We start from the raw sequence: 22,773 nt of genomic DNA on the forward strand, positions 1-22,773 counted from the left end.
CTGAGGGAAAATTGTCAGGTCTTAGTGACAGTTTGGGCATAAAAGAAAGGGAGAGGCCAAAGATGACACAGGCATTTAAGAAAAGAGTAGAAGAGGCAGTGCTAGTTTTGTGAAGGAGGAAAACTGTTGTTGTCTTTCAGGCGTTAGCTGCTCAGATGAAGATGAAAAACCCAGAAAACGCAGGCGAACAAACTCCTCTAGCTCCTCCCCTGTTGTCCTGAAGGAAGTTCCAAAGGCTGTTGTTCCGGTCTCAAAAACGATCACTGTGCCTGTGAGTGGAAGTCCCAAGATGAGCAACATTATGCAGAGCATTGCCAACTCCTTACCACCCCATATGTCACCTGTGAAAATAACGTTTACCAAACCATCAACACAGACAACAAACACAACAACACAGAAGGTAGGTGGTAGAGGGACTGTCAGTCATTCTTTTGTCAGTCATTTGTTGTAGCGTGATGTAGAGTTGACAGCTGTGTGCTGACTGTGGACTTGGTTTTACGCTGGGGGTGCTCACATGGCTTGTGTAATTCTACATGTGAAATATTGGGATAAATAGTGTTACTTACTTTCTAAAATGAAGCTCAGGTGCCAAACGATTGCTCAAGATGTTAGCTAGCAGATCTGCTTCTGGACTTATGCTGTATTTGATCATTGTAATGTCATTTTGAAACAAACTAGAAAACTTTTAAAGTCTTTGTTTATGTGGCCTTATGTTTAGGAAGTCACTTTTTGGCTTTACCAGTAGGATTGGGTGTGTTTCAGGAGAAAAGGGGGTATGGGTAAATGAATAATTGTTAAACTCTCCCAGCTCATTTGTCGTCTGGTGCCACGCATTCATTGTGACCTCAGGTGCCTGGCGTTGAGTCAGTTTCATGCTCTTGGAACCCTCAGTCTTCACACTAGGCGGATGCTGCTGACTTGAGGCTAGGTTTACACCCGTGCTTCTGGGATTTCCTTTGTAGCATCTTTGTGCCCTACCTTCCCTTGTTATTAGTTGATTTTGCTAGAGTGTCCTTTAGTAGCTTCCCATGTATGGGTGGCTGTATTGTTTTTTGAGACCCAGTGTGGGCAAAGGAAGTTTTTTCCTGTGAGTTTTGAAGACATTCTTTACTTGGCTTCCAGCTTTCAGAACTATTTTTGAGATACGCAGTGCCATTCTCTTTGTAGCTTTTGGTTTTGTCTTTGGCCATGTTTTAGAGGACTGAAAAGAAACAGAAAAGATGTCATGGCCCTCCGCTCCTAGCTTTAGAGCTTTTTATCCTTTACTTGGTTCTCGGAAGTCCCTGCTTACCTTGCTGGCCCTTTACATTTCCTTTGTGGATCACTTGGGAATGTGAAAGTTGCTAAGTTGATCCTTTAATTTTCCTGTACTTTTTCATCTCTATTTTCTGTTTCCCCTCCTCTCCCTGTACCATAATTGATTGGTTCATGATTTTGGAACTTGACTTTTTTCATTTGAATTCTAGCTTGCTGCCAGCTTTTTGACCGTGAGGAAACTAAACTCTAGACCCAGGTTTTCTCTGTGAAATAGAAGGGGGTGGGGGGCAACCCAGTGTTTTCATTTAACCAGAGCCTAACATGGTTAAATGTGTATCGTTTTCTGTATCCTTGATCACTATCCTTTATTACTTTCATGGAGCTGTTCATGTTCGCTGTCATACTTTCTTTTTCTTGAAGGAAGGACCTCACTATTTACTCCGACTGGCCGGGAACTGCCTAGGTAGTGTCGGCTGACCTTGAATGCCTGAGTGCTAAGGATCACAGGCATCCATTAGAATACTTGGCAACCATCATAGTCTACATTTCTAATTCTTCTTTCTTCTTCTGTAGATGCTCCTTATTTTTCTTTTTAAAAATAACATCCTGGTATTTGATAGAATGATTATATTCTTTTATTTGATTATATTTATAAGTCTTTTGGCCTGGCTTTCTTTTCTTATGCTCTTTATCTCACTTGTTAGTTTTTCCTTTCAGACTTTGCTTAAGTGTCTGTCAGTCAGCTTACATATGAAACTGTCACATTCACTGCCCTTTCCCTCTGCCACTTGTCCTTAGTTTTCCTGAACTGGTCAGATTCATCAGGCAAGAATCTTTCTGTTTTCTGCTTTGAATATTATAAACCTGCCTGCCAGTATTTTGGAATCAATTGTGGAAGGGTACCGTGGTACCTGAGATAATAAGTCTTTTCTCGTCTGCATCAAGGGTTAAGTGCAATTGAGTATTTAAGATGTGGCATGGAGTATCCACTTAGAAAATGCCAGCTCTTTTGCTTTGTAGACTATCTTTGGAAGTCAGCATTTTACTAATTTGCTGATAATAATGAACTGTCCCAGATATATGACTCCACTGGTTCACTAAAGCTTATCCATTAATATGTTGACATTAACTGCTTCTTGTTGATTGTGAAATTTATTAAGCATAATGTTTACATTTTTATTGGATTTCAAGTAAGCATTTTTGAGTTATTCCCTTTTTTCGTAGAAAGTTTTTAGGTTTGGTTTGGTGTGGTTGTGGTATGTAGGTGGTGCTGGGGGTCAAACTCAGGACCTTGTATGTACTGGAAAGGTGCTGGACTCTGGAGCTGGGTCATCTTTAGCACAGCTTAGCTCTTAGTTTTGCTTTCTGAGCTGGCCTTGACACCAATTGACTATTATATAACTTTGCTTCAGGTTGTTAAACCTTACTGTAATAGTTTTAGCTGCCTTCATTGCTGGATTTTATGACTAGTTCTTTTTTCTTCCTCTTTAATTTACTTAAAAATGATTTTAGTATTCAAGAAATAGCATAGGAAAGCTGTAACTAAAATATACCTATATGTCATCCATATTCTTTTGTTTCTATTGTCTTTTGTTTTTATTCATTATGTTTATAAGTAGTTGATATTATAAATTGCAAGTTTATTTTCTATTTCTCCCATAGACTGCTGAGGGTAGCTTTCTTTGGTCTGTTTTATCATTGTTCCCTAGAACTTAGAACAAGGTCTTTGCTTGTACTAGATGCTAATGAATATTTATTGAATGAATGAATGAATGAATAATTGAACAATCAACACACACACAGTAGATCTAGCTCCAGTAACTATCTGGTCATGTTAAACAAAGCACTTTCCCATAGAACTGTGTCACTGACCCTCTGATAATTGTCTGCTAATCATCTATTTCCTTTTAAGGCAAAAGTAATAATATATTTCTTAAGTTACCAGAGTTAGAGAAGATTATTCGTTGGTGTTTAATAAGTGTCACCTAACATCATTAACTTTCAAATTTTCTTTGGTAGGCTTACATAAAAATGTTTGTAATATATAGGTTTCCCTATAAGTGAAATCTGAATGCTTTGGGTTTTTTTTTTTTTTTTTCTTTTTTTTCTTTTCTTTTCTTTACCAACTCTTGTTTTTACCTTCAGGATTTTGAGGTGAGAATAATTATTTGAAGCTGTCAGGCACATTTGTTTCTAAAGTCACATACAGTGCTTACCATGAATTTTCAGATTCAGAAATTTAGGTTTACTTGTGTTTTAAAAAATAAATATTTAAGTGGAGAAGACAAGAACTCATTCCATACATAATTACTGAGCATCTGCTGCGTTCCAGTTATAAAACTGTCTTCTCTTCATTTTTTTCTCTGCCATCTAGTTTTAAAAGATTTTTGGATAACTAGGTTATGGTTAGGACTAATAAAGACATTTTCCATGTTTTGTTGTCTCTTTGCTGGGTAATTGGATTAAAATATATTTTTATCCAAGGCCATTGTCATAATTGTATTTACCTTGGATTTCTCACAATTTGTATTTAAGTCAATTTAGCAATTATTGTAGGTAAAGTGACTTTACATTAAGTGTAATTGTTTCTGATTTTGTAAACAATATTCACATGTAAATAGGTTGTGCATTTTTAGTGTAGATACATTTCTACATATGTCAACATGCCTCATTTAAAACGACACTGTTACGGCACTCATACAAGCAGAACAATAGAATATAGCTTTATGCTTTCATGTGCTTGATTGATATTTTTCATTTTGTCCTTAGGGTGCAAGTCCCAGCACTCTTAAGGAATTTTTGTGAATGCTAGAAGGTCAGTAATTTGAGATATGGCCTGAATAAACAGTGTGGTTCACTTGGCTTCAAAATCTTTTTATCTCCTTTCTTGTTTTATTTTGTTTTAAAACAACTTTAAAGTATAAGCAATTTCCCGGATGGATCTCTAGTTTGGGAAATCCCTTTACAGATCAGAAAGTCATTTGTGTACTGAAATCTCAAACCATGTTTTATCATTTGTATCTGTAATCTAGAATGTGATCCTAAAGACCCTAGATTTATTCTTTTCTTAATGTTAAAACCCCATCTCCATACTCTCATTCTGGAATTTCAAATATTTGAACTGTGCACACTTCACTTTCCCTTCCGCTGATTAACTGCCGCTTGCGATTGCTTTCCTGGCAAGCCTAGTGAGTCCTCTTTGTACTGCAGTCATCAGCATTGGGCCTCTGGGAAGCTGTGACTATTGGTGCAGGATTGACAAAAGTCAAACCCAGTTTAGTACACTAATTAGTTTGGGTGTGGTAGCCAGGATAACAGAATTGGAAGGAAAGAAAATGTTTCTAATGAAACAAACAGTATATTGAATATCTTTTCTGTATAGAAGTGATCTGTACTGCTTCACTCCTATCCATCTAACAGTAAACAGGAATAGTACACTGCTATGTGTAACATTTGCTAACTGTCAGGGATTGACCTCTGCTATGTGCCTAGTAGATGCTTCATATGATTATGTCATCTAATCCTTGTAATGATTTTGTAAAAGAAATAAATTGAAGCCTTGAGGTTTTAACATGTCCAGGGCCCTGCCATTTGAAAGTGGTGGAGGCAAGATGGTCTAAGTGCAGGCTTGTTTGACTTTGAAACTTATAACCCTCTTTACCATATTGGTCCACATTTCAGTTTGTATAATAGTTTCTTGTTTTCAATAATATTGCATATTGTTGGCTAATCCAGCTCTCATGAACACATCAGCCATTACATTTCTGCTGGCTTCTGAGAACGTCTTCATTTATCTGTATCTACTATCACTGCCCTACTGTAGCTTCAAATTAGCAGATAGATACTGTAGATATACAGAAAATTTATAAAAGCTGCATACTTTCACCTCTTTCCCTAGATTTCCTTGGGTTTTACTTAATGTCCTTTTCAGTTCCAGGATTCTCACCTAGGATGCCACATTCTATTTCCCTGTCCTATCTCCTTAAACATCTTTCAGTGTGAATGTTTTTCAGATTTTCTTGTTTTTTTGTTTTTTTTTTTTTTTTGATAACTTTGATAGGTCAGGTGTTTTTAGTAAGATACCCCGCTCCTAGAATTTGCTTGCTGTTGTAGATTAGGGTTATGAGTTTTATGGAGGAAGGTCACAGAGAAGTGGTACCATTTGTGTCATGTCATATGAAAGAACACAAAGTATTGGGACTCCATCTAGTTCTCCATCTGTTACTTCTCAGAAGTTGTGTGTCCTACACATGCCAGTCTGTCCCTTAGACCTTTCAAGCTTCTTGAGTATAGCAATGTTGCTTTTGCCTTTGTTTCCTATGCCATGCGCCCCGTGCCACCACGTGCCCTTCTAGGTGTTAGCACCCTCACCTCATTCTGGTTTCTACTCAAATACCACTTTACAGAGAAATCTTCATTGAGTACTTTATTTAAAAAACAAAAACAACAAAAACCCTAACACTATCATCATCCTTTTTATCTTTACTCTGGTTTGTTGTCTCTTTCATTGGTTTCTGTGTGTTCTGTATGTTTATTGCTCTATCCGTACTCAAATGCAAACTCTGAACAAGTAAGTTTTGTTTATTCTTCTATTCTCAGCATCTAGAACCATGCCTGGAACATAGTAGGTGTTCACTAAGTATTTACAAGTGAACAGCTGTCCAGGTGACTTTCTCATGTGAGGTGGATGATCCTCCAAGTGGTGGATGGTGTGCTGGTGCTTGCAGAGGTACATCATGCACAGCATTGGACACCACCTCTTAAAATACCTGCTGGTTTAGATACTTGCTAGGTAAAGGAAAGGGTTTATAAACTTCTAGTTAATTGTATATTTTCTCGGTTGAATTGTTTTTCTTATTGCAGACCTTAGTTTTGAATTGTATATGACCTTAAATGTACTGACAGTATAGAGTAGGTACATGGAAATAATTTATTTTTCTTCCTTTAGGTTATTATAGTGACCACATCACCAAGTTCAACCTTTGTGCCCAACATTCTCTCCAAATCTCATAACTATGCAGCAGTCACTAAGCTTGTACCAACATCAGTCATTGCCTCCACGACTCAGAAGCCACCTGTTGTTATAACTGCATCCCAGGCCTCTCTGGTCACCAGTAGCAGCAATGGCAACAGCAGTTCTACGTCATCACCTATTTCTAGTACAGTTGCAGTAACAACGGTGGTATCTTCCACACCGTCCGTGGTCATGTCAACAGTAGCACAAGGTGAGTGGTGAGCCACCAGCTAATTCTGTCCCTGTTTGAAAGAATTTTGAAGACAACTGAGGGGGCGGGGTGGGGGTGAATAAGAGTGTGTGTGTATGTGTGTGTGTGTGTGTCTGTCTGTCTTGTCTGTCTTCCTATCTTGGGGTTGAGGATATCTGCTGTTAGAGGTCAGTGACCTGCTCACCCTTGCTCAGCTTGAGGATATGAAATGTTAGAGATTTTCTTTTGTCTGTAACTCCCACACCTTGTCCTGTCCTCCTCTTCCCTAGCCCCCATTACTTTCTCAGTCCTTCCATTGGTAAATGTGGAAGCAAATATATACATACTTAAGCTTTTCCTTAGATAAAGGTTAGCAGCACATTGTATATGTTGTGCTCTAATGTTTGGAAAGGAGAATTTGTAATTTTGTATTAAGTATGATGCTGGTATCATAGAGGCCTGAGTTGGTGTGTTTTGTGTGTATATGAAATTAGTTTATTTTTAGGTAACTGTTTATTTGGTTCTTTCTAGTCTTTGCTCAAAATTGAAAGATGTAATTAACTTCTGGGATGTCTCTAGTGTCTGTCCTTTTGCCCTTCATTAACTGAAGAATGGGACACTGCTAATTACTTAGGTTGATTGCATTTTAATGCTGCTACTATTTCTTATTTAGTAAGAAAATTTTTTCTTTGATTTTATTCTTTTTTCATAGTTTCCATGGACTTCTTGTGTTCCTTTCACAATAGTGTGACAGTCTTCTGCTGACTATCGTTCTTCTAGACTAGCTTCGGGGCAATCTCTGCTCTCCACTCTTACTCCATGGAGTCCTGTCCTTGTCAGTTTCCCCTGTCCCATGAGTTTGATGATGGTCCACATTTGGCATCTAAGCTAAGCTGCCTTTTTATTTTTATTTATTTATTTATTTTTAAGGGCTTTAAAGCAGAGACCAATGGATTTAGGAGTTTTAGAGAATAGTAAAGAAATAAAACAAGTCTATCAGTTGCCCACGGCTGTATTATAATGCCCTTCCTGTGTAACAGAGTGAGTTTTTTACCCACACGAGTAGTCTGCAATAAAAACGTCCCACTCCACATGATACATCTTCTTAAAGTTTTACATCATTGACTTTCTCCTACTCTCTATACCCCTCTTACTTATTTTCATTGTTTAATTCTGTTACTGTTGGACAATTTATTACTCATGTATTATTATTTAGATTATCTCTTAGTTTTAGTATTCTAGATTAATATCTGTGTGACTTGTACTAGGTCTCACCAGCGTGGAAGCAAGTGTTTTCAATAGGAAAAGGGAACTTCTGGGAGTTGTCTGTGTACACACTTTTTCTTCTTGAACAATTGTATTGGGTTATTTCACTAATGCCTGGCTAATTCTAAGTCCTTGTTATTTTTGTTTACAAAGCAACATAAAGTAAAACAGAACATTATGGTGAAACGATTTCTTTTCTTTTCACAAAGTTTCTTTATACTGTGTGTAAGCGTGGCTTTGTGTTTATTTGTATGGGCGTGCACACTCATTGCATCCTTGCGGACATCAGAGGATGATAGTATGTGGGGATGGTTCTCTTCTCCTCCATGGGGGTCTTAGGAATTGAACTCAGGTCCTTTTTATCTGCTCACCCACTATACCAACCAGGAATAGCTACGATTTTTTAAAACTTTGAAACTGTGTAGCTAGTATGATGTCTTATTCTTGATCCCACCGTCCTTTGTTATCTTCTTAAGCACACAAGATATGACCTGTACTCTTTACTTTTATGTATTATCTTTCTTTACTTACACTTTATTTGTATTATTGTGTGTGCATGCATGTGTACATGGGTCATGAAGTGTGTGGCCGTCAGAAGCCTTTGCAGGGTCAGTCCTCGGCTCCCACCTTTCTGTGGGTTTTGAGGATCAAACGCAGATTGTCAGGCTTGTACAGCAGATGCTTTACCATCTCTTGGCCCAAATTTATACTTTTTTTTTTTTTTTTACATAAAAAGGTATTTTGGGCTTCCTTCTTTCTCTAAGGTTCATGTTACAACTTTTAGCTCTCTTATATTGTAACCAGACCATTTTTAATTTGGTACAATGAAATACTTCACCCTGCATAAGTTTATAATGGAAAATGATTTATTTTGGCTTACGATTTAAAAATCTAAGATCAAGAACTTGTATCTGGTGAGACTTTCTTGTTTTCAGATCTTCAAGCCAGTGCACAGCTGGCACATGGCAAGAGACAAGGAACACATACGTATACTTTCTCTGAGTTCTTTTCCGCTTAAAAAGCCACTGACACTCAATCATGGGGTTCCTTCCTGATTATCCTGCTTAATTTTAGTGCTCTAACGACTCTACTTTAAACCATAATTATTAAGTCAGATGAACTTTCTAGCTTTTTAAGACATTACATTGGGGATTGAATTTTAACACATGGGCTCTCATATAAACCATAGCACATATTTAGTCAAAATTATCAATGTAGCTTCATCCCTAATCTTTTTAAAGATGGGCTTTGAAAAATATGTTTTATTTAGTGGTGTTTCTTGTATTCTTTTGAGCAGTTCTAGAGTCTGACTGGATTAGTGTCTAAATTTATTTTAAAAATGTGATGAGCAATTAAATGAATGACTTCACATAAATAAGCATTGAGTGACTGACTGGTTTTTAACTGTAAGGAAGTTTATTTTTTCAGAAATTCATATGACAGAAGGCTTCAGTTAAGTTAGGCAAATGGTTGGACCATGAATGAAATTTTCCCTCCTTGGGTAACTTTATCATTGGTTAGATGAGTACATTGTAGGTGTCATGGCCAGCTATGAACGTATCCAGAGGAAGAAGAGAAAATCCCTCTTTGTGTAGCACGACCCCTAAAAAAGAAAAAACTTTTATCTAGGTGTTCTCTAGGAAAAGATTCCTCCTGTAACATGTTGGCTATAATTAATTAGCTTTACTTTATTCCAGAAAAGTCATCATGTACTGTGACAAGCTTAGATCAATTAAAAGTTGCCCTCTAAAGCTGGCTTAGGGATCGGCCTCCACAGAAGTGTGTACCAGTGCCCAGGAATGTGGATTCTCAAGGGAGAAAACCTGGGTTTTGTTAGAAAGGAAGAAAGGATTTAATCGTAGTAGGATTAAACAACAATGAAAATAGCGTGATAATTAAAGAAAAATTAGAAGCTTGTTGACGAAGCAAGACTATAACGAGTAAGCACTGTAATTAGTCTACTTTGTAGAATTTTTTTTTTTTAACAACAGTTGACGTTTCTTTTGATCTTTTATATTTCTATGACAGTTACGCTGATGGAATGGTTCAAATCCTCCTTGTTTTGAGCTGCCCACCCTCCCTTTTCTAAATCCTCTTTACTTTTCTGTAGGTGTATCCACATCAGCAATCAAAGTGGCGTCGACAAGACTTCCTTCCCCCAAAAGCTTAGTGAGTGGCCCTACCCAGATTCTTGCACAGTTTCCTAAACAGCATCAGCAGTCTCCTAAGCAGCAGTTACAGCAAGTACAACAACAGACACAGCAGCCAGTGGCCCAGCCTTCTTCAGTGTCTCAGCAGCAGCAGCCTCAGCAGTCAGCATTGCCGCCTGGCATCAAGCCTACCATCCAGATCAAACAGGAGTCAGGTAAATGGACAGTGAGAGCTCTGTGGGTATCCTTCGTCCTGGGCCTGAGGGTCGTGAGCAGACCCATTTATTTACATCTTTTTACTTCTTTCTTCAGTTTCTTATGGTTTCCAGTAGGAAATGTCTATAAATGTTTTTTAAGCTATAGCCCTAAGTGATTTTCTTAAAGTGACTCTAAATGGTGTGGTTTTAATTTCCATTTCACATACGTATTGTTGGTGTGTAAGCACGTTGCTGAATTTGTATTCTTCTAGCTTGCTGAACTTTATTATATGGGAGTATCTACATAGGTTTCTTAGGCTTCTTCCTATGTAGATAGGATGTATTTCATTATGTCATCTGTAAGTGAGGACATGTTTTTTCTTCCTTTACAATCAATATTTCTCCCCCAACTGCCTTCCTTTTTTACCCCCTCTGTCTTATTTCACTAGCTAGAATATATAATAAGTAAGAGGGAATCAAACAGGCATTCTTGCCTACATCCTGGTTTTGGATAGAAGGCATTGGCCTCAGTGTTGAGTGTGAAGCCTGTTATAGGATTTGAGTTGAAATAGGACATTTCTTCTTTCCTGTGGCTTTTCATTATGACTTTGTGTTAGGTTCTGTCAGATGTTCTTCTATGTTCAAGTGATGTGATCTAATACCTTTTTTGTATTTAGCTGCTGATATGCTGAATCATATGAGTTCATTTTCTGTTGAGCTATTCACACATATGAAATAAGCCAGGCCGGGCGTGGTGGTGCACGCCTTTAATCCCAGCACTTGGGAAGCAGAGGCAGGCGTCGAGGCCAGCCTGGTCTATAGAGTGAGTTCCAGGGCAGCCAAAGCTACATAGAGAAACCCTGTCTTAGGGGGGGGAGGGGGCAAAAAAAAAGAAATAAGCCCTACTTGGTCATGGTATATAATTCTTTTTCATACAACATTGGTTCCGGTTTTTATCTCTGTATAAGAGAATTTTTAAATGTATGTATGTGGTGGCCGTGTATATGTTCACATGCAAGAACGTGTAAATGTGTGAAGGTTTTTGTGCACATGTGTACAAGTGCACATGGAGGCCAGAGGTTGCTGCTTCTGTCCATGATCATTCTTCACCTTGTAGGCTGAGGTAGGGATTCTCACGTGAACTCACTGCTTGCCAGTTTGCTTAGTTCAGTTACTCAGCTTCCTCAGGAATTCCTTGTCTCCACCTCTCACCTCTAGAGTGCTGGGATCCAGGCAGGATACCATTCTGCCCGGCATTTATGTGGATCTAGGACTCTGACCTCAGCTCCTCAGATTGTCTGCTGAATTGATGTATACTTGTCGTATTTGGTAGTGTCTTTGTCTAGTTTGGTTAGATCAAGATACTAGTGGCCTCAGAGTGAGTTTGAAGAGATGCGAGAAGATTGGTATCAATTCCTTAAAATCTTAGCTAACTTCTCCAGTGAGTCAGTTAGGCCTGGAAATCTCTATTTTGTGAGCATGTAAATTATGAACTCACTTTTTTTAGTGGTTGGAAAACTGGATTAGCTATTTCATCTTCATTGAGCTTTAGTAGTTTATACTTTTTAAGTTATTCATTTCTAAGTTGTCAGAATGGTTAGTTGTCATTCTCAGTTCCTTATTATCCTTTAAATGGCTACAGAGTCTATACTAATGCGCTCGTTCTTTGTCAGGCTTTCTACTTTGCCAGGTTTTGCTTTCTTGTTCCAGGCCCAGCTGATTTATTGGAGAAGTAAACTAAATATTTAAGGAATTAATACCAACCATTCCTAATCTATTATAGAAAACAGAACACTACAAACTGACTAGGACCTTGATAACCAAACTAGACAAAGACACTACAGAGTAAGACAAGTAAGACAGGTAATCTGAACTGAGTTCAGAGTCTCAGAGAATGTTTCAGTTTTAGTCTCTTTTTTTTTTTTTTTTCTGTTTTCTTTGGCTTTATTTTGCTTTTCTAGCTTCTTGAGAACTGGAATGTGGATTATTGATTAAAGACCTTTTTTCTTTTTGGTTTTTCGAGACAGGGTTTCTCTGTGTAGCCCTGGCTGTCCTGGCACTCACTTTGTAGACCAGGCTGGCCTCGAACTCAGAAATCCGCCTGCCTCTGCCTCCCGAGTGCTGGGATTAAAGGCGTGCGCCACCACGCCCGGCTCCTTTTTTCTTTTCTATACATTTAGTATTTAGTTCTACACTTACAACTATGCTTTGATAAATCCTTGGTACTATTTTATCAGCATCATACGTACTTAGATATGTTTTCGTTTTCCCTATACTTTTTGTTCTGAAACCTTCCCCGCACCTTCCTTGTTGACAGTGTATTTAGGATTATGCTATTTTATTTCCATTATGTTTGGAGAACTTTTTTTTTTTTGGTGGTCCTTTTGGTATTGTTTCCTAGTTGGATTCTGTGGATTAGAAATATTCTGTGTGGTATTTCAGTTGTACTAAGTAACTGTGAGGAGGATAGGTGGAAATCCTGGTTTTGGTTTTTTGTTTTGTTTTGTTTTGTTTTGTTTTAAGACTGTTCTCTGGCTCGGAGCTGTACAGAAGCGTCCTCCCACTCCCTGACTGTAGCAGTCTAGAGTGGAATCACCACCCTTCTGAACTGAAGAGGGAAAGAAATGATTTTGGTTCAGATATCACAGAACTCGACTTTAGATTTTAGAGGTTCAGTTGGGTACATGTTTTTTTGTTCGCTATTTACCATAAAACCGCTTTCCAAAGGTTTCTCTTTTATTGCATTTTATTTGTATTTTGTGTAGACATGTATGTGTGTATGTACTGTATTGAGAGTATGTTTGTGCGTGCGTGTGTGCTGTGGTGTGCATGTGGAAGTCAGGGTGCACCTTACAGGAGTGAGTTTTCTTTTTCCACCATGTGAGTTTCTAGGATGGAACTTAGGTAAGCAGGCATGATGTCGGTGACTTTCTTTACCCATGGAGCCATCCTGTGGTGCCCAAAGCCTTTGAGTGATACTTGCTTGAAAACTTTAATTAGTTCCGCTGTGTAGTTTTGGAGATTTCCTCCTGCCAGAGCACCGACTGTGGCTCTCCAGAATGCTTTAGGTACATTGAAGTGACAGTCCTTTTGAGGGCAATTCTGGGCCAGCCACCTGCTGAGAGGGTTTTTGGAAGTTTATTTGCTTTGCTCTCTTTTTCATGATCAGTTTTGAGAAATAATGCTTTTCCTCAGTGTTAATTATTTGATCCAGATTATCACTTGATTTGCCCAGAACTGAGTAGAATTGTCTCTGAGGTTTTTGTTTTTTCCTGTGATGATTATTTCATGCAGCTTCTTTCTGCACGGGAATTGCAGGATCATGGTTCATTAGTTAAAAAAAAATACTAGAAGTGATTTTTCTTTGTATAACCTCATTTTTTATAGTTTATTATATTTAGAACTATTTCTATAATACTTATTGAATTCTTGACATGTATAGATAATTTAAATTTTTATTTAATCCTTAATAGCTTGATGAAGTATATACTAATTAATTTTTATTTTGTACATAAAAAATAGTCATAAAGGTTATTTAAGTAATTATGCCCAAATACCATACTTTTAACTTCTTTCTTAGTTAATAGAAGTTTAGAACTATTTAAAGCTGCTAAATATCTATCTATCTATCTATCTATAAATATATATCTATTTCTTTCCTTTATGACTCAGCCTAAATCACCACTTGTATTGGTTACTTTCTTGTTGATGTGACAAAAGCCATTGGGAAAGGAAGGGCTTACTTTATTTAACTTGGCCTTAGGAGATCCCTTAGGGAAGTACTGGCGGCTGGAGCGTGCTTGAGGCAGCAGGTCGTCGTGTTGAGTCTTCAGTGAGGCAACAGAGTGGGCCGTTCCCTTTTATTCAGTCCAGGATCAGAGCCCATGGAGTGTGTAGATCTTCCCTTCTTAACCTAATCTAGAAAACCCCTCCAGACATGCCCATAGGTTTGTTTCCATGGTGATTCTAAAGTCTGTCAAATTGGTAGTCGAGGTAGACCATCATGCCACACCAAAAAATACAATTCTTAATTTTCTCTATGAAAATGTTTTCTTTTATGTATCTTCTTTAAAGATCAGAGTGGGGAAATGGCACTAAAATTTTCTTCTTTAGTTATCACTGTTTAAAAATGTACTCCATTTAAGATGCTTGGAAGGTCAATATAAACATGATAGCATTGTAAATAAAATAACTTTTAAAGTCCTAACATAACTTCCTTAACAATTTGTACTATATTTCTTGTGTATTGTCTTTGTGTTCTTTTCACATGCATGTTTTATATAGGTGCAATACTGATGTGGCCTTTTTGGCATTCTATATTTGATAAAGTGAGTTATTAAAATACTTTTATGTGTAGAAAGATATTTAAGGACTTCGGGATATAGCTTAGTGGTAGAGCACTTGCCTAGCATGAATGAGTCCCTGGGTTCAACCATACCAACAACAGACAAACAAAATCAAGAAAGGTTTTTTTTAAGCTGGGCATGGTGGCACACATCTGTAATCCTAGCACTCAGGAGGCATAGGCGGTAGAATCTGTAGTTCCAGGCCAGCCTTGGCTACATAATGAGACCCTATCTCAATACAAAACAATGAAAAATGAAACGGCCATTTAAAAAAAAAAAATCAAACAAACTGTTCTTGGCCTATTAAGGTTTTTACCATTGTATGTCAGTTCACAGAGCCATGAAGAGTCTTTGTTGCTGAGAATCTGGAAGGACTGTGTGACTGCTTTTGATGCCTTATGCTAGTCCTTTCTTCTCAAATACTTACATGGAACAGACTATTTGCTTTTGCTATCTGGTTTGAAACTTGTATCCACACCTCCATAGATAAAAGTTTAGATTTAGTTTTTTTAAGAAATCTGTTAATGAAATATGACTGCATTCTTAAATTGGTAGAATTTAGACAGGAGGAATTTGAATAATGAATTTCATCAGTATTAAAAAGGCATTTTAGGTTAAGCCTCAGTAAGTGTGTGTGACTGTTGCCCTATTGGGCTAGGTGACATTTCTTAAACATTATTTTACTGAGATTTATCTTTTTTCTTTCAAAGGTGTTAAAATCATCACACAGCAGGTTCAACCAAGTAAAATCTTACCCAAACCAGTGACTGCAACTCTACCCACCAGTAGCAATTCCCCAATTATGGTGGTTAGCAGTAATGGTGCAATTATGACAACTAAACTGGTAACCACTCCTACCGGTAAGTTCCACAAGCATCAGTCCATTCATTCATTCATTCATGCCATCAGTAGCTTCCCACACCAGCCGTGTGTGTCATACTGCACATAGAGAGATGGAGACAGGTCTACAAAGAAGTCCTTTTAACATTTTGTTTAGAGACAGGGTTTGTGGCCTAGAACTCTATGCAGCTGAGGATGACCTTGAACTCATTCTTGATCCTCCTGCCCCTACCTCCTGGGAGCTGGGATTACAGGTGTGCTCCACCACACAGGTTTATAAGGCGCTGGGGGTCAAACCAAGGGCCTAGTGCATGTGAGGCAAGCACTCTACCGAACAGTTTTCAAAAGATCTTTCTTGACTCCTTCTGCTCTGTCCTGATCCTCAAGTTAGCTCTTTTTTGATATATTTTTTTCATAATCCTCTCCAATTTGTACTTACCTAGTAGTTTGTTGTTTTATTCATATTAGACAATAAACTTTATGGGACTAAGGGAACAAATCTGTTTAGCTACCATATGTAGGTGCTTGCCCAGGATTTGTTGAGTAACTGAAAATATGCCTAACTAATGCGCAAGGGTATTGCTTAAGAGGTTACATAACAGTGTAGTAAGTGTTGCCTAGGCTGAGAGAAGCCGGTTATTATTCCCAGATAGAAGAGCAATTAGTCTGAGCTTGAGGTGGTAACAATGTAGAGCATTTTAAATTACCACCCTTTGTGAACTTTATAAGTATTAAATGATATCAAGTCAGGAGCTAAGACAATAAATAGTTTAGTGGAGAAAAACACTTGTTAAGTTAGTGTAAGAAGGACCTGAGTTCAAATCCCTAGAACCTACATAAAAGCCATACCCCTAGCAATACTGGCTTATGTGTCTGAGTTTATAGTCCAGAAAGTGTTTCTTTTAAATAGTTATAATTCAATGTATTCAAACTTTCTACCCCTGTAGCATGTTTACTTTGCCATAGATGTTTTTTCCCTGGCTCTGATGTATGCCGTGATTAGTCTAATTCTTAACGTTCTTCTCGTGGTTGTAATGGTTATAAGTTTTTAAAGTAAGTAACTTTCTAAAAGCATTTTTTTTTTCTGATGTGGGTATTTTAGAAATGTCTGTCACACAGTCTCTGAATCTAATTTCAATTTAAGCAAATGCCATCTTTGTCTTTTCTGTGTCTCCGCTTCATTTCCCTGAGGCTATTCCTTCCTCTAGGAATAGAAGAGTCTTTCTAAGTTTCTGGTTTATAAGACACTGTAGAAGACCCATCTGATTAGTTTCTAATCTTTCTTTGGGCAAGAGAAAAGGTCGTGTAACAGTAGGAAAGGGTATCGAGTCCTTTGAGAGAGACATAAAGATAGGTTTTCCTAACCGGTCAGTTAAGGTTGAAGGAATATGAAAGTAGAGATAATTTAAAGCTGGCAATTCTTGGCAGCTTCACCCATATCGCTAGTAAAACAATGGACTGATCCTTAAAAGATGGAAATCTCTTTAGAGAATAGCAGACATGTTATAAAATTTTAGGTAAATGCCTTATTTGCTGAATGGTGACCGTGGGTTTGGCTCTGGGACAGTATCAGATGGGCTTTAAATCTGTAAGAGAAACACCTACATTTCATTAGCTTCAGCATAAGACCAGTGGAAGAAAGATAGTGCGAGCAGGGCCGGGCTCTCCCTTTCTGTGGGTTGGTAATTTGATGCTACAACACATCACAAAGTTTTATATGTAAATTTAATTTGAATTGACTTGACATTGGTTCTTGCTATACACATTGAAAACTGGCTATAAAATTATAAATGAATGCCTTGGCACCTTGCAGTTCCATTTTCAAGTTGAAGTGATATATGTATTTCACTAAACTATAGTGAAATTGTATGATTATCATTCTTTTTGTAAGTATTGACAATTTTAGTTTTTCTTTTCACTGCTTTCTTCCTATAGGTACTCAGGCAACCTATACCCGTCCAGCAGTGAGCCCATCCTTAGGTCGCGTGGCCACAGCCCCTGGGGCTGCAACCTATATGAAAACTACCAGTGGCAGCATCATCACTGTAGTACCCAAGTCATTAGCTACCTTGGGAGGCAAGATAATTAGCAGTAATATTGTTTCTGGTAGGTATATCTAGAGTATGTTAAAAGCATGGAGCTATTTGATTAGGAGAAAAGCCATGTTTCTCTACAGCAGGACTCTATTGATATCAATTTTTTTTTTTTTTTTGCTTCAAAATGTGGCACTGTGTTTTAGTCCTTATGTATAGTGATTAAATGCAGGTTTTAGTTTTAATATCAAGTATTCATATATAAGGCTTTTGATAAATCTAAAGTTGAACGAGCACTTAGTTTTAAGTCACAATGCAAAGATTATAGTTTATGTTTGCATAGTGATTTTTTATTTAATAAAGGTTCTCACACTGTCAACTTTTTGACTTGAGGTATTGTACCAACTTTAGGGCTGTGCATTCAGAGGTCAGACAAAGCTGCAAAGGGGATAATGGAATCAAATTTGCATCTGAATGTATTTCAGGAATATAATTCAGGTTTTCAGTTGCTAATGTCACTTTAGCTTATTAAACATAAGATATTTGAATATCATTATTTGCCTTTCACCACTTATGCTGTTTGCTTTTTAAAAAATACATTACTGAGACTGTAAAGCTAACCCTCTGCCTATTTATTAGTATGTTGGAACACTCCCTGGGTTTTATTGCCTCGTTAATCTCTATGGTATTTGGATTATAGATTCTGAAGTGGAATGTTAATGAGACATTTGTTTTCACTGATTATTATTTTTAATTAAAATTATGTAAATGATCTGATCAAGCAAGCCTTATAGATTTTAGCTGTCTACTACTTTTGTAGACTAGTTATGTTTTATCTGACCCAGGTGAGCTGCTCTAATATTTTTAAAGTGACAGGAATATAAAGTCCCTGGCAGTAATTTGATGTTGCTGATAACTTGGAGAATGGAAAAAAGCCGGTAGAGCATGGCGTGGCATAGAGCTCTGTATTCAAAGCTGTTAATTTTGGCTCCACTCTTCCATATAAGTGAGAAAACCCAGGGTTTGCCAACCTGAGGAGGAAAGGGCACATTGTGCCATAGCTTTTAAGTGGATATTAAATAACATAGTTAAAATTCTAATTTATTATTTGATAGTATCTTTAAATAGTATAAAGCTCTTGTTCAAACATTATTTCAGAAAGTTGACCTTCATTGGAGGGTAGCTTTTTTATAACCTTTTTTTATAAAGGATTTCTTGCATATACCTGAGTTCATAGTACTTTATAGATTGTAGGTGTGTCTAAATGTCACGAAGTCTTTTTGGAACCTTATTCATGGTGTAGCTGTTCTGTACTGCAGTAGAGTAATATAAGTATGCACATCCTAGGAGCAGAGATTTGATCTGATACCTATCAAAGCACACACACACACTATTCACCTTTATATTAAAGATGAAAGTGCTCATGGTTAGTTGCTATTTCTTTCACATAAGTGGGTGGTTCCAGCACTGTAGGATATGTTGACATAGAGTTGGAACAGTTTAACTTGGTGGCAAGTACTTTTAACAACTTCCTGTTCCACGCTTACCTATCATCTTTTGGCTCCATTTCACAATCTCTACTTTAAAAAAAAAACACTTATTTTATATTCTTGCTGTCCTATGACACTGAGATTATGGTGTAGTAATTTACAAAGTTTATTCATCGTCAGCTTGTAGCAAATTTAGATAGTTTTCTGCCTTCATCGATGAGCAGATAATGGGTTCTGATGACACACAACAAAGCATTTTTTGCTAAAATATTCTCAACATATGGCTGTAAGAATAGAAGACTTAAAACAAAAGCAAAGAAAAAAAATCCTCTCATTGTGGGGACTTTAGAAAGGTGCAAGCAAGGTTAAGACGATAATGTACTGTGTAAATGCTTCTATGTACATTCTATTTAATTTTTATTAATAATTTATATATTTTTCCATATCAGTAAATGCATTTTGACCATCATCCCATGGTTATAACATTCTCTTGTACAGAAATTTAATCATATTCTTACTGTTGGATGATTTAGATTGTTTATAGGTGGGGGGGTTGACTATTAGATTTTTTTTTTCTTGTTTGGTTATTATAAATAATCCTGTGGTAAACATATAAATCATTTGTGAAGCTCTTGCTTCCTTTGTATAATACCTTAGAAGGCAGATTAAATTTAGTTGAATTTTTATTTTTCTAGAAGAAACTGATGGAAACTTATTTATATGCATATATATCAAATAACTTTCAAATTTATACATTTTTTTCTGAATGTTGTTGAGAGTTGATTGTAGAAATATCCTCATTTTATGCAGAAGTTTGATTCCTTCAGAGATGAATTCATTGTCTTAACCCTAGAGGCATTTTGGGGATCTGGGGCAAGACTTGATTGTAACTCCTTCAGTCTTCCCAGTGTCTGAGCGAGGAGCTGTTGTTTGTGTACTTTTCACTTATTTATTCAATCATTCCTTGAACAAAGTAGCATAGCATAAAGCCTTACACAGAAAGCAAGATAGAGTGATTGAAGAATCTGGATAGTAGGAACTAAGCCATTGAATTTGTTCAGTCAACATACCACAATGTTCAAACTTTTTCTACACCATTTAATGTTTTATTTTGAAGCAGGTTCTTGCTGAGTTGCTTAGGTTGACCTAGAACTTGTGATCCTCCTACCTTAGTCAATAGAGCAGTGTAAGCGTACACCACCAAGTCTGGTAGAATCATTTTGATTTTCTTTTCAGTTTGTTGTTACCATTTGAGACAGGATCTCACTGTGTATTCCAGGTTGACCTCACACCAGCTATATAGCCCAGGCTGTCTTTGAACTTGTAGTTCTTTTGCCTCTGTAGTTTACAGGCATCCTAAAAAAGAAAGAAAAAAGTCTGAAATGCATCATCATTATCACAGCCCATTGTGATCCACATGTGATTGTTTTTGGTCTCACTGTGGTTTACCCTTTTAAAGCGCAGTCTCTGTAGGTAGCTTCTCTAAACGCCAGCCAGATTCTATGTGTGATGCTATGGTACGTAAGCATTCATGATTCAGTGTGTACCCTAAACAATGCTAAATGGACTACAGATGACGCTCAGAGGTAGGCCTGGTATGAGCAAGGCCCTGGGCTTGATTCCCAGAACTGCAAAAGGAAACAAAACAAAACAAAGCAAAAACCAGAAAACCACAGATGCTAACCAGCTTTTGCATGTTCTCTTGTGTTATGCAAAATGTAGACCAACTGTAGTGAAAGCTTAGCCATGGCCTTTCCTTCTTTTTGAATATGTAATACTTCTTTGCATACATTTTCTCCTTAGGTGAAACACGCACACTAGAATTTTAGGCATTTAGTATTGGTCATTCTAGAAAAGAATTTTGTTCTATTTTAGTATAGTGTTCTACTTAGTTCCTGTTAGTCCTTTTTCTCCCATTTTGTATTATTGAACCCTCCCCCCTTACCTCCCTGTCCCCATGTGCCCTCCCTTTGGTTAAACTGGTAGACGTGATATGACTGTCTCCTAAATCGATAGTCCTTTATATTGGGGCAATTCTGCCGTAGATCTTTACAGTACAGTTAATATTACCCAGCGTCTCATCAGTCCAAGGTGCCACTATTCCAAGTCTTCAGTTTTGTCCTTAGGACCACACTCCTTCCCCTAAAGTTGACATTGTTTAGACAGGCATTGCTTATATACATCATAAACAGAAACAATCAAGTATCACCAGTCCTTAACTCAGGCCTCCTTTTCTTCCCCCTTCTCTAAGGAACGACTACCAAAATCACTACAATCCCAATGACTTCCAAGCCCAATGTGATTGTTGTACAAAAGACTACAGGGAAAGGAACGACCATTCAAGGCCTCCCAGGCAAAAACGTTGTCACAACCTTGCTAAATGCTGGAGTAAGTAAGACTGTAAACACACTCAGTAATCCACTAATCGGTTTAAAGGCCATCAGAACCCCGTAGTGGATGGAATGGCTTGACTCTGTACTGCTGCGATAGAATAACCTTTATCATCAACTGATGCCATTTTATACAGTAATGCTGAAAGCGTGTTGCTTATAGCTGCTCATAGCAAGGTGGCTTGTTACCATGATTCAAGTGTTCAGTTTCCTTCAAATGGAGAATTCCGCTGGTTTAGCTGCAGGAAGACTTGGAGGAATTCTGTTCCTGCTTATGGTCAGTAGATAAGCATTGATTTAGGCTGGACAAAAGAGAAATATTTGAGTTTAAAATAAAATTTATAGATGGGGATTTGTTACTTAAAGTTTGTTGTTTATTTTTTATTTTCCCATTTTAGGTTCTGATGGCAATTGTTAAGAGGTTACAGGTAGACACACTTAGGCTTTGTGTCTTGCTTTGTAGTTTGACTCTGGGTGACTTATCTAACCAGTGCAATATTTATTTCTTCATGCCTGCATTGGGTGATGGTAGGTGTTTTGAAAGTGCTTAGAGCAGTATCTTAACACATGAGAAGTTCTCAGTCATTGGTTTCTTACTGTTCTTGGTATTTAAGCACTCAGACTCAGTAGCATCCTTACCTTTCCTGACCTCACTAGAAGACAGATAAAAGCTATGTATCACGGTCTTTCATAATGCTGAAAGTGGTCCAGATTAGGCCTTTCCTGAATTCACATCAGTAAGTCAACAGAAAGCTAGGATTCTGTAGTATTAGGACTTATAAAGGATGTTATCTGCTATGGGAGATCTCAGCTCACATGGGAATTTTTTTCTAATAGATATTTAGCAGTAGTTTACCAGCAGTGCTAGTAAAATGAGCAGATCAGCCTATGGGACCATCTTCTTCAGCACACAGAGTGTGTATTTATACCCTGCCTGCATCTTGTGCAGGCCCACCACACATGAGCTTTCTCAGATAATACTCTGCAAGCTGGCTTTGTTTGGGTCACAGTGCTTAGAACAGGCTGTCAAGCCGTTTACAGATCAGCAGGATCAATCACAGATCTTCCTGAGAATGCTGCTGCAAACAATATGTGAGACTTGAACTAACCCCTTGATTGGAGACACTTTGTTTCTTTTGGATAGTTGTAGTTGATAGTTAGGTTATTAATTTTTGGACTTGGATTTAGATCTGAATTCTCAATGGTTGCTTTTTAGAAAGCTTACCTGATTGCTCTCAGTTTACCAAATGCTAAATTTAAAAGCCCAGATCCTGGGTTCAATCTCCAACAACACACACACACACACACACACACACACACACACACACACACACACGCATGCACACACACAGACACACGCTCTCTCTCTCTCTTTTCAACACCACACACGCATGCACACACACAGACACACACCCTCACTCTCTCTCTCTCTCTCTCTCTCTCTTCATCACCACACACGCATGCACGCAGAGAAGTAGAAAGAAAAGAAAGGCAATAAAGCAGGTAAATAAATTTTCAGAAAATGCCGAAAGGTTGCTGGGCTTGAGTTTATAATGGACTAAAGTAGCATTGTTAACATGCTAGGAGAACATGAGAACTG

At 37.6% G+C, this 22,773-nt stretch overlaps 1 protein-coding gene across 15 annotated transcripts in view; it reads left to right on the forward strand.

Annotated features, from left to right (window-relative positions):
- Positions 1-22,773, forward strand: part of Emsy (EMSY transcriptional repressor, BRCA2 interacting) — a 68,079-nt gene that overhangs the window by 18,621 nt on the left and 26,685 nt on the right. For 14 of the 15 annotated variants that reach the window (XM_021166920.3, XM_021166921.3, XM_029479317.2 and 11 more), the window contains 6 exons: positions 141-400; positions 6,206-6,482; positions 9,838-10,092; positions 15,131-15,280; positions 17,196-17,366; positions 21,035-21,171. In XM_021166920.3, the coding sequence (XP_021022579.1) occupies positions 141-400; positions 6,206-6,482; positions 9,838-10,092; positions 15,131-15,280; positions 17,196-17,366; positions 21,035-21,171 (1,250 nt within the window). The remainder of the gene's footprint in view (positions 1-140; positions 401-6,205; positions 6,483-9,837; positions 10,093-15,130; positions 15,281-17,195; positions 17,367-21,034; positions 21,172-22,773) is intronic. The other variant, XM_021166924.3, reaches the window with a different exon arrangement.

The sequence above is a fragment of the Mus caroli genome, unplaced genomic scaffold (assembly GCF_978045245.1).
Source record: "Mus caroli unplaced genomic scaffold, Mus_caroli_1 scaffold_8, whole genome shotgun sequence".
NCBI classification, from domain to species: Eukaryota; Metazoa; Chordata; class Mammalia; order Rodentia; family Muridae; genus Mus; species Mus caroli.